The following is a 12,926-nucleotide window of genomic DNA, read 5'->3' on the forward strand; positions in this document are numbered from 1 at the left end:
TTTTTCAAGAACAACTTAAGATATATTTAATTGTAAACTTGCCTTGAATATAGCAGCTTGTGGCGATCCTAGTTCCATAAACGGTGGGTTTCCAGTCGCCATTTCTACTACCGTGCAACCCAGAGACCAAATGTCGGCCTGAAAAATAAATAACAACGTTATATAATATCCCACAAAACTTTTTGTGTCCATGATAATATCAGACATTATAATTTTCGTATCATTCTTCTTTTACATGACTTTAATTCTAGTTGCGATTTCGCCTCTCTGGAATTTATTCCGAGTTTGGTTACAAATCGTTACAAATCGCGTTGGGATTCGAACCGGTGCCTTTTTATGCACAACCGCGTTTTGATCAGGCATCTTACCGATTCGACCACCGACGCTTCTTTGGCAACATATGTACATTGTATGAATATCCACATTTCTATTCTAAGTTTGGATGCAGTGACTGCAGTGCAGTTTCATACCGCTTTTTCTGCACTGACGCTTTGGAAGCAGCAGTAAACTTAATTTTACATACATACATACACATACATATAATCACGTCTATATCCCATGCGGGGCAGACAGAGCCAACAGTCTTGAAAAGACTGATAGGCCACGTTCAGCTATTTGGCTTTAAGATAGAATTGAGATTCAAATAGTGACAGGTTGCTAACCCATCGCCTAAAAGAAGAATCCCAAGTTTATAAAGCTACCCCTTAGTCGCCTTTTACGACATCCATGGGAGTGAAATGGAGTGGTCCTATTCTTTTATCTTTTGGTGCGGGGTACCACACGGCAACCAACCAACTTAGTTTTAAGTAATTTATTTGACGTCAACCAATGCTGCGAAACCAAATCATATGGCAATTATTAAGTTATATGAAATGTCTCATTATAATGAATCAAATTTTGTTTTTAAATTTATACTTACAGGAGCACCATATCCTCTCTGCCCCTTGTCAATGACCTCAGGGGCCATATACTGCAATGTCCCCGCGAAGGTTTCCGTGGAGGGGCACAGTCCGGCGAGCCGTTTGGAAGTGCCGAAGTCCGATATCTTGACGACGCCGCTGTACGTGTTCACGAGGACGTTGTCGCCCTTGATGTCGCGGTGGACTATTTTCTGGTCGTGGAGGTATTTTAGACCTGGAAGAACAATATTGAAACAATTTATAGTATACATAAATATAACGTGTGTTTGCATGTGCATACATATAATCATGTCTTTATCCCTTACAGGGTAGACTGGTTTTAATCCCGATTGCATCCTCACCACTCTGGAGAGGAGCCTGGGGTATGGCTTTGACCATAGATCCTGGATTGGATAAGTCAGGATTTTACACGTCTGACCTCTGCAATCTTTGCAGGGGAACCTAACCCAGATCATAGAATGGATGAATGGATCATGGTTAATCCAGTCTTCCCCTGAATGAGCAGGTATCCTCGCGATGCTTTCCCTTTTGGTGAGTAGGCGGGATTCGACCTTATATCTATCTGTGCATTACGCATTTTAACCGGACACTTACCAGTTCGACCACCGACGGTCTAAAAGAAAATAGATTCTCGATGTTAAGTTATAAAAATGATAATGATTATTTAGTTATATGAGAAAATTATGCAATACAAAAAAAAGATAAGTTACCTTCAAGTATCTGCTTAGTATAATACGCTATAGTAGCCTCGTTCTCCTTCAGGGGTCCCCATTTGGACTTGAGTAAAGCGGATAGCGATCCACCGGGAACTTGCTCCATGAATATCTTGAAGTAATTATCTTCTGAAATTGATCCAATGTACTGAAAACAAAAACATTGTTTGTTTTTACTCGAACTTGGTCCTGTTCAGAAATATCTTACTACTGTGTCCAAGATGTCATTACAAAAAAACTATATCAATTTGTTCAGAAACCACGTTGAATTAGACAAAAATACTTTTAACTTAGTATGACATTATCAGTGAGAAATAAGATAATTCCACGAGGTTAAAAGAATAAACTGCATAATAGATGGCGCTAGTCGTTACGGATTATCGTTGATAAAACAGCCCACGACGCTAAGAAATTAATTTTACATTTTGTTTAGCATTCCCCGCCATTTTACCCACGAAAAATATGGCTTACCTACGCTATCCATTTCAAATTTCATAATAATCGAATCTGTATTAGGAGTATTGATAACCTATTTTTTTGTGGCAGTTTTAAAACGATATTTAATTTCTAAGTGCTTTAATGAATATACAATTCTATTAATACCTGTACAATATTCCTGTGTCTCAACTGCGAATGTAGCAATATCTCTTCGTGCAACGGTTGTACATCGCCTAAGTTCTTCTCAGGTATTTCCTTGACCGCGATTCGAACCTGCGTCCTCGGGTCCCTCGCCGCGTACACTACGCCATAGGTGCCTTTGCCGAGTACCACTCGCTTGTTGAAGTCGTCTAGCTCGTATTCGTACTGAAAATGTTGTTTGGCCGTTTCACTCGAACGTAGAATTTTCAATTAGAAAAAAAAACATTTACAGAAAAAATTAAAACGTAAGGATTTATTTATTAGTAAAAGTGTATATATTTTTAAAAAGATAGTATTTAGTTTAATGATTGTTATTAAGCGGTCCAACCAAACGTGGTACATATATTGTGTTTATTGACTTTGCCTACCAGATTAAGAATAAAATTACTTTTGTAAAAAAAGAACTGCGTCCAATCAATACCCTCCTTTTTTGATGTCCATTAATTTTCCAAAACTTTCTCCTAGAACCGCATCAAATTGTTTCAGCGAAACGCGAGATAATCGCGGACAATCATACAAACAGGTCAAAGTGAGATCCACCATTTTCTTTTTGAAGGCAGTTTTAAAATAATGTGATATATGTCGATGGTTATTACCTTCAATTGCTCCTGCATATTAGTGGTGTCGAGGTCAGCCACTTTCTCATGGTCAGCTGTCAGTTCCCCGAGCAAGTCGTGAAGATGCTGCCTGTACAATTCCGAGGGCAGGAATATTTGGAAGTCATCGGAGTTCTCGCTCACGTAAAGGAATAGACAGCGTTCGTCGCGTTTGTACAAACTGTAAAAATATTTATTAAATTTGAACTTCAACACGCAGTTCGATGATTTTCATCGTATTGAAAGTTACAATGATTTAATTGTAAAATTAGTTATGTAATTGAATGGCGATGTTTAGTTCAATCAAAGGGCTAAGTCTAACTGGTAGATTTATAAACACCAACCAAATGTTTTGGAGCAAATTTAGTTCATAATTGTATTAAAGATAAAAGAAGCGAAAAAAAAGAACTATTGCTATCCCATACATTGACCGATCGTCTAGTGCCATTTTGTTTGGAAAATCAGGACTTCTGGACTAATTTATACAATTTTTTGGGTCAATTGTACTGGAGATAACTGAAAATTTCGCAGGTATTTAAAATGCTACTCAATAAAATATTACACATTATTATGGACGTCCTGGTAAAGGGTCAGGTCAAAAGTACCCGAAACCGCCGAGCTTGCATGAAGAGAGTTATGAATGTGGATGAAGCGAAGGAAATATAATGCAGTATGCAGAGATCGTGGCAAGTGGAAAAAGGTAGTCTCTGCCTACCCCTCCGGGAAAGAGGCGTGAGTTTATGTATGTATGTATTATGGACGAAGCCAACATACCTGTAACTCCGTATCATGTCAGACGTGAACAGCCACCTGTGAACCTGCCTACATTCCCCTCTCATGTCCTCCATGCACAGATTGAATATCTCCACGGACTTCTGTTCGGCGCCCATGTTCACGTTCACATAGGATGGCATATATACCTTCGTCGTCTCTAGAATCAGCACCTATAAATAGTTCCGAATTTAAAATTAAATACTACCTAATTCATCCTTATATTGAAATCTACTTTTTTCTTTTATAAACAGCATAAACGGCCAGAAATAAGGACGAAAGCTATGACCACTATGCATTGTTAATTATTATAATTCCTGAGTGTATTAGAAAGAAACTCCCGCAGATTTCTTCTTAAAAATTTTAAAATGGAACTCATGAGTCGTATACAAATGAATCCTTTGCAAAATAGTACTTATCAACGACTCGCTAAAATATGCAGTAGTAATACATTAGTCAAATTTTTACTTTTTAAACACTTATATAATATATATACTATAAAATATTTACTTAATAGATAGAAATGTATCTAGAAAACTCACAGGAAACCTTATGATATTGTCGCAAGTGTCCTTAGTGGCCTCAACGAAGTACTCCATCCAAAATTCGAAGACTTGTTGCTCTGGTGACGTTTCCTCGCTTTTCTTTCTAAATCTATAATGAAAAGATACCTTTAGCTTAATATATGACAAAAGTACTTTAGGCTTTCAGCTCAAGAAGCATCGTTTTAAGGGACGTCTCAATGAATTCGGAAACTTACATAGCCCTTAAGGCTAGCTTTTGTCAATGAAATTAAGTGGGGATACAACTACTTGACAAGATGTCTAGTGGTTGAGACTTCAGACCAGTTATCACTTTATACATCGCACAATATTATAATAAAGCCCTTAAAATATATCAGAGCTTTAAGACATTAATAACTGTGCCGTGTGGTTCCCGGCACCAATACAAAAAAGAATAGGACCACTCCATCTCTTTCCCATGAATGTCGTAAAAGGCGACTAAGGGATAGGCTTACAAACTTGGGATTTTTTTTAGGCGATGGGCTAGCAACCCGTCACTCTTTGAATCTCAATTCTATCATTAAGCGAAATAGCTGAATGTGGCCATTCAGTCTTTTCAAGACTGTTGGCTCTGTCTACCCCGCAAGGGATATAGACGTGACCATATGTATGTATGTATAACTGTACCAGCTATACTTTAACGGCTTAATAATATATGAATATATATATATATATATATATACGCCCTGTTCTTAACTTACCTATCAATAAGTTCTATGTTCCCAATAGTGGACTTTAGATACCAATTGGGCGGTTTCAACTTGAACATACATTCCGCTGCTTGTATTGCTTTCACGTAGTCCTGAGCCAGTACCGAGATCTCGAAGAAAGTCGCCACGTCCCAGTACTCTTTTAGGGATGACAGACTGCCTTTTCTGCCTATCAGGTGGTTCAGGACCATAGCTGGAAATGTGAGGATAGTATATATAGATATTAACACATTTTTTGGTAATGCCCTTGTAGTAGGTATGTAGTATTTATCGCCGTTTCGCTTTTTATTGTGCCGTGAAACGGGATAGCGATAGTTTTTACGCGATTAAAACGGACTGTTTGTGTTATGAATTAAGTTAATACACTTTTATTTTTTATTACAATTTGAGTGCGTTTGACTTCAATCTATGCATCAAAACACGATGAAGCCTAAAGTGGTGCACGCAAACTCAAATAATGCCTATTCACTCTTATTTTATTTAGACTTCATCTCTTATCTATTTACAAATTAAAACATCCGGGAAAGAGGCGTGATTTATGTTTGTATGTATGTACTAAAGCAAATACGTTTACTATAAGAGCGTCAGTGTAAGTTGTTGAAATAAAGACTTGAAAACAAGTGGTTTATGTAGTTACCACACACCTAAGCTGCTTTCTGAGAATGGGAATCATTACAGCTCAACTTACATTGCATACCTTTATTGAATAACTGTTTAATGCTTATAACAAAACGCAATTAGAGAGTTCTTGCACAACAAAGAAGACAGATTAAGCCTCCAAAAATTATGATGCGTAAAACAAGAATGAAATAACAATGCTTTTGTATTTGAAATACTTTTTACTTACCAATCTGTTGCAATTCTTGTGAATTTTTAAAGTCGCTTCCAGCTATTACTAATAACGTTGCCAAATTAATGCCTGCATATTCGTTCTTTTGTATTTCAAAACCCTGTCTGTACCTGAAAAAAAGATCAGATTTTACGTTAAATAAAAAAATTAAAAAATGTTTACAAGTATGCCATGTGGTTCTCGGCGTTTTACAATAAACCTCTCCATCTCTTTCCCATGCAAAGGTTAGGATCATGGTCAAAAGGTGCACTGCCCCCATAGCATGACACGCGCTGCGCCGTTATTATCGCGCAAAAAACCCGTTTCCCTTCATTATAAAAAGAGAAACAGCGCTAGTTTTTCGCGCGATAAAAACGGCGTCACTACGGAAACTGTGGCTTAACGAATATACCTACACGACTGAAACCACAGGCAAAATTATATATACATACATATAATCATATCTATATAGGTACATCTACATCCCTTGCAGGGTAGACAAAGCCAACAGTCTCGAAAAGACCAATAGGCCACGTTCAGATGTGTGGATTTATAATAGAACTGAGATTCAAATAAATGACAGGAAACAAATGTGACGTCAATAAGTTATACCTTGTATCCAATTTTTAAAATAAATCTTTTCTATTCTATTCTATTCTAAATAGTGACATTATTTTTTACATTAACACTTACCAATGAATAGCATTCTTTAAACTCTCCATGTCAGTGTGTTTTGACTCCACGAACTTATCTTTATAGATGCGCCCGCACAAACACAACATGTCTGGAAATCTGTTTTCTTTTGTCTCCAATGCCTGCACGCACACTTTTAGAGCGTTTTCTCTGTCGCCCTCCTTGTTACGCCTACAAAAAAAATAGTTTTAACATACATACACAGAATTACGTCTATATCCCTTGCGAGGTAGACAGAGCCGACAGGCTCGAAAAGACTAATGGAGTTTTTTTTTAAATGCATTACAAAATATGTTAAGTCAGATCTTCAAGGCTGTATGAATTTTCTGAGTATGTTAAGAAAATTTGTTGAAAGTGCCTTTTGTGTTGGTTTTTGGTCGTGGATGTTAAAACAAAGTAAAATGCGACTAAGGGATAGGCTCATAAACTTGGGATTCTTCTTTTAGGCGATGGGATAGCAACCTGTCACTATATGAATCTCAATTCTATTGTTAAGCCAAACAGCTGAACATGGCCTTTCAGTCTTATGAAGACTGACTCTGTCTACCCCGCAAGGGATATAGACCTGATTATACGTATGTATGTGTGTATGTTTAATTTTGAAATCATCATTATACAAATGTTTATGGGTAAAGCGTAAAAAGCACAAAGTTAAATCAACTCACCTATTCATAGCAAACGCGTACAAAAATTTGATTATAGGCATTTTCACATAGGTTTTTCCATTAGTTATCATCTTCAAATCGTCCACTATTTGTACAATCGCGTCGTAATCCTGTATTTCTCTGTATGATATCAGCATGCTTACAATGGTGTCACCTTAAAAAAAGAAAAAAATATATCAACCAGTTTCGTAATGTTTGTATACTCGTATTTAATTATAAAAAGGAAAAATAGGTCTATCATTAATGCCTTGTTACCCCGCAAGGGAAATAGACGTGACTTAATGTATGTATGCATGTAAAAATATGTAGGTTAGAAAGAGAAACGCTATTGGCGAACTCATTAAATTTATATGAGGACCATTATGAGATGTCGTGAAAAACCGACTAAATACCAAATGCATATTGTGCAGGCCATAATAGATTTGCAAGGTCGTGAACAAAAATATGGCCATATATATGGCCACGTCTATATTCCTTGCGGGATTGACAGAGCCAACAGTCTTGATAAGATTGAATGGCCACATTCAGCTATTTGGCTTAATGATAGAATTGAGATTAAAATAGTGACAGGTTGCTAGCCCATTGCCTAAAAAAGAATGAAAAAAAAAACAAAAATAAAACATGGCCATATCATTTAGAAAAATTGACTTAAGGTTTAGTTTTCGTACCACTCCTGCTTCCCCCACATTCATCACTCTCGACGATTCTATCAAATAAGAATTTAAACTTTAAAAAACAAATTTAACGTTTTTTTTTGTACCTGAGAGCACCGCTGGGTCGTCCAACCGCCGGCGCATCGCATGCAACACATTGGCCAGTTCTTGACCACTGTGGGTCTCCCTAGCTTTGCGCAGATCTGCTAGAAATTTCTCCTGAAGATGTGCTCTGAAGATGAATTAATTAATCATTATTGTTGTAAGTTGCTAGCAAAATACTAAATGTAATGATAAATTTAACTACGAGCTAACGTCGTCAGCCTACCTATATATTACTGCAAAAAGAGTTACAAATGTACAAACATATTCACACACCTTTATGATAGTAGTGTGATATAAACTGGTGTGAAGTACCCTATCTCTGTCTCCATTCTCCACACATTTATGATAAAATTTCATACATTTTTCACCCCCCATTTTAGAATATTAGGGGTTGATTTTTTGAAAAATGAGAATCGTTTTTTGGAATGCGGACTTTTACCTAAATGCATACCAATTAATTTGAATCAGTACAGTATTTAAAGCGAAACAAACAGATTGACTTTCACATTTATAATATCAGAAAGAAAAGTATGGATAATGGACCAGTAACCATTTTTCCAACCGCTACTTACTTAGTTTCTATCTCAAAGTCCTGCAATATATGCTTGAGACGTAAAGCCAAATGTTGTTTGGGGTCAGCAGCTTCCTCTCCTTTGAACTTCGTGGCCGCTGGGTTTGTGGTCACACAAGTGCCCATGTCGGTCTGTTTGTACGACACAAATGGGTGGTTGGGCAGGTTTATCTGGAAAACATAAAAATAAAAATTACATTCACATAATCACGTCTATATCCCTTGTGAGGTAAACAGAGCCAGCAGTCTTGATTGACTGATAGGCCATGTTCAATGATAGAATTTAGATTCAAATAGTGACAGGTTGCTAACCTATCACCTAAAATTAAAATCCCAAGTTTATGGTCATGTCTAAGCCTACATTCGCCTTTTACGACTACCCCCACGAATGAGAGAAAAAGATGAAGTGGTCCTTTATATGCTCTGTTTAAGTCCTTTATTGGTGTCGGAAACCACATTGAACCAAAATAAAATTAGTTTAACATTATCAAAACTAAGTTTATATCTATGAAATTTGTGAGATAATATTTTATCTTTAATGATTGGGAATGTTAATGAAGAATTAAATATGTAGTTGCTTTCAGAAATTTTTTAAATAAAGTTTGTTATTATTAAGCTTTAAAACTCAAAGGTATAAACTTTTAAATTAAACCAATTTAAAATTTGATTACTTTGAGTTTTGACATTGATTAATTATATAAAAATCGAAATTTTCAAAGTGGTGTTTAACATTTTCTATGTACTATTTTCTAGTGGAAACTTTATTGATTTATGTATTGTAATATGTGTGTATTGTTACAGAGTTATTGCAATTGTATATTTCCCAAATAAATACATAAATAACCTTGAGTTTCAATAAATAAACAACCTTGAGTTTTGTAGGTAGTCTGTTTGTTATCTTTTTGTAAATAATAGACATACATACTAAGAGCTCATACTAAACTATACCTAAATAAAATTACAGGTGTGGCCTGTAATTTTAAGAAACTGACAGTCATAATAAACTTATTACTGAAACTAAAATTAGCCGAGACAAGACAAAAAGTTGAATTATATCTCATCTGAAAGTATGTGCATAACAAATTAAAAATCTTTATCTTTAGTTAGCACAACTAAATATTGTGCATATATGCTGATATGTACCCGATCAACATTGTAACGGGTACTATGTGATAAAGTTCCGAGTGATCTTACAATTCATAAATTGAGAGTAATATATAATAGGAGTGGCCGATTGCTTTGTGCAATATTCATACATTGTATAACCAGTACAATAGGTCTAGGTTCCTATAGGAGTAAGATTTGTTAACTTATAAGCAACAAGCTTTTGTTCCCGGCAAAAGTAATCTATATCTGCTTTCGTACACCACACTACATGTATGTGAAATTTTATGAATGTTGGTTCAGTGGTTTTGACGTGAAAGATGGACAATCACACTTTTCAATCTCTCTTGTTATTACAGATTTATAGTTTGCTTTCTAAAGTCTATTTAAGTAGTCCAATATTTAATATACATATATATTTTGTTTTTTCAAATTCATGCTTTATAAAGTTTGAACCTTGAATTTGAATTTGTTGCAGTTTTTAACTAATTCAATTATATTAATCACAAAAATAAAATCACCTTAGGTTGTCTGTTGTTATATTTGGTTGCAGGTTCTTTCAATACATAGTCATTTAAGAGGAAGGTTTATAAGTATACAACAATGTGATACTGGGGTGGGTCACTAGTTTATGTTAAAAATATAACATAATGTACAATTTAACATCGATGATGTTTTTAGATTCATGTCTGGTGATTTGACACCTTAAGCATTATCTAACATTCTTCCATTTACAAAACACAAAATTCATATGGAACACTTTTATTGAGTTGAGTGAATGGGTTATTTATTCCAATATAAAATAATTTAGAAATCTTTACAACACTTGGTTAGAGCAATATTCCTACCTCACCTTAATTCGTAATGTAGAATCTGGATCTGTATCATTATACAGTAGCACATTTTGTTTCATTCCAAAACTTTCCCTGACGCCCAGATGATAAAGAAGTGTTATCCGTTGCACTTGTACACTTATGTCAACAATAGCAACATCCGCATTGTAGAATGTGTCCAATACTCCTGTCTCACCAAAATCAAGCTTCTCATACTGAAAAAATTTATATCTATTAATTGGTGACTGAAAAACTATTTTTTAAGCCTGATACAGGCTACCTGCTGCTAAGAAAGTCTCCCTTGAAGTTCACCATTGATCTCTATCAAAAATCACACTGCTTTTTCATGTCAAAATAAATTAAAAAATATAAAATAGATAGATAAATAAGATTGCAAAAGTCATCCCATTTATTGATCTATAAAGTTTTATAACATTACCTAATAGGCACATATCTGAGCACCAACACTTGATATTGATATATAGATGTTATACAAGCTCACATAAAACTAAATAATAACTCAAACCAGCAGTAGAACTATTTTCATTTTCAATAGATACCTATTTGAATTTTTAAAAGTTTTCACATTTACAATTTTATTTGAAAGAAGTTTAACCTTTGTGGAAGTGAAGAATCTTTCCTTAAGATTTTAATTTTGAATTAACTTACAGTAATGTAATGTAAATTGGCGTTTACTAATTCTGAAGCCATTCTAACTTCTTCCAAGGCTCTTTTTCTATGGGACAAATTTGTAGATTGTGTTCCATCAAGGACACAAGCGATATCCATTCGGGGACGTTGGTTAGAGCTCCCGGGCTGGACTGTAGCACTGGATCCATCACTCCCAATACTCTCACATATACTTCTAACTTCTCCTAGAAGAAAATAATAATAAAAATAAGATAAACCATCGGTTATATCAAAGTTCACTTCAGATGGTCTTACGGTCGCACACCTGTATCATCTACCGCCGACGAGCTTGCACCGCCAAACGTTATCATTTTTTATGTTCTATTGCACATTTGAACAATTTATCAGCACATTTTTAACTTATTTTACGCAGTACAAAAATAAAACCCACAACAAGAATGTACGGCCCCTGATACGACCATAGAAAATAATAACACACTGTGTTACCAACTGTTTCTGTTGAAACATATATAACCGAGCCATAAAAAAACGCCAAATTTTGATATACGAATATTATACACGAATTTATAAAATTTACAGAAATGGATTTTCCTTATGTTTTGAATTCCAAAAACATGTTTCATCATTAATTAAAATAAATCCCCGTGGTATATAGTAGGCTTCCTCACAATAAATTTGATAATTTTTACTCAATTACGCGTTATGATGATAATGAAGCGAAAAAAGTATGCAGAAATCATTGCAAGTGGTAAGATATCATTTCTGCCTATCCCTCCGAAGAAGAGGCGTGATTTTATGTATGTATATATGTCGTTTACAATTTCAGAAAAAGATTTGTTTACCGGATGCGCAAGGACAAATGACTTACGATTGTTAACTTGAAAACATAATAATAAGAATAATGAATACAAAAAAAAAACAGTAGTAAATCATTTCTGCATATTTCTAAAGAAATCACTTCATTATAGAGTGCTATTACCTATTGAATATTTATGTATTGAGGGGCTTCAAAAAAATCCAAATATTTTATTATTGGGAGGGCTATGTAGGTTAGTTGTAGTAGTATTATTCATAGAAGTTTGATTAAGTTTAACCTTTAAAACTTCAATGGGTGAAACTCTGAATAAAAATGGCATTAAATTCCGAATTCACAAGAAAAACGTAAGGATATCGCCGAAAGTATAAAGTTGGTAACATTTGCTTATAGCCTGACAATCAAGCCTATGTTGAACGTGTTATAGCATAGAATTTAAATTTGTAGAAATGGTAATGTAGCGTGGCCAGCGTGCCTAAGTTAAGAGTCACGAGACTTAACTTTGAAATGTTAAAAGGACGTTCAATTGCTATGCACTTTCATAATCATAACTATCCTATCTGATTTAGAGATTATTCTGATTTTTATATTTAAAAAAGTTTTTGGAATATTAAAAAGTTAAAGGGGTGATATCGATGATAAAATCTTATAACGTAATTAAATTAAGTTAAGAATAGTGAAACAAATTAATTTTATTTAACGTTACCAATTAGCGATATAAATATCGTTACCATTGTGTTAAATGAAAATTTGTTCTGTTTTATCAAATATAGGTACCTAAAGTTTTTTTGTCGCAACGCAACTGTACGTACGATACACGACGCGATTAGAAGTGTTCACGGCGAATCTGTCATTAAATCAATCAGTAAAGTTATATGAATATACTAGTAAATACAAAAAAAAAAAAAACGTTCAACAGTCTTAACGATACCTCTTACCGTTAATTTTACTGGTAACGTTAATTGACGGTAAATGAAGCCAAAAATATCATTCGCTAGTAGAACGGTACGTTATTTAAAACGGTAACCCTGTTTGACAGTAATAACGATACCATTTTTTTTACGATGATTCAAGCCCTGCTATAATCTGTATTCAG

At 34.7% G+C, this 12,926-nt stretch overlaps 1 protein-coding gene across 3 annotated transcripts in view; it reads right to left on the reverse strand.

Annotated features, from left to right (window-relative positions):
* LOC106130902 (mitogen-activated protein kinase kinase kinase 15) overlaps window positions 1-11,481 on the reverse strand; it is a 29,040-nt gene extending 17,559 nt beyond the window's left edge. For 2 of the 3 annotated variants that reach the window (XM_060947691.1, XM_013329844.2), the window contains exons 1-16: window positions 11,321-11,481; window positions 11,035-11,240; window positions 10,386-10,580; window positions 8,430-8,599; window positions 7,860-7,984; window positions 7,100-7,253; window positions 6,435-6,605; window positions 5,760-5,872; window positions 4,904-5,105; window positions 4,182-4,293; window positions 3,643-3,812; window positions 2,869-3,049; window positions 2,237-2,437; window positions 1,631-1,781; window positions 920-1,134; window positions 43-138 (exon numbers count right to left, since the gene is read on the reverse strand). In XM_060947691.1, coding sequence (XP_060803674.1) covers window positions 43-138; window positions 920-1,134; window positions 1,631-1,781; window positions 2,237-2,437; window positions 2,869-3,049; window positions 3,643-3,812; window positions 4,182-4,293; window positions 4,904-5,105; window positions 5,760-5,872; window positions 6,435-6,605; window positions 7,100-7,253; window positions 7,860-7,984; window positions 8,430-8,599; window positions 10,386-10,580; window positions 11,035-11,240; window positions 11,321-11,366 — 2,508 coding nt within the window. In that variant the 5' untranslated portion in view covers window positions 11,367-11,481. Of the gene's footprint in view, window positions 1-42; window positions 139-919; window positions 1,135-1,630; window positions 1,782-2,236; window positions 2,438-2,868; window positions 3,050-3,642; window positions 3,813-4,181; window positions 4,294-4,903; window positions 5,106-5,759; window positions 5,873-6,434; window positions 6,606-7,099; window positions 7,254-7,859; window positions 7,985-8,429; window positions 8,600-10,380; window positions 10,581-11,034; window positions 11,241-11,320 lie in introns of those variants that run through there. The other variant, XM_013329845.2, reaches the window with a different exon arrangement.
* Window positions 11,482-12,926: the final 1,445 nt, after the last annotated feature.

Source organism: Amyelois transitella, chromosome 14 (assembly GCF_032362555.1).
Source record: "Amyelois transitella isolate CPQ chromosome 14, ilAmyTran1.1, whole genome shotgun sequence".
In the NCBI taxonomy this organism is placed as follows: Eukaryota; Metazoa; Arthropoda; class Insecta; order Lepidoptera; family Pyralidae; genus Amyelois; species Amyelois transitella.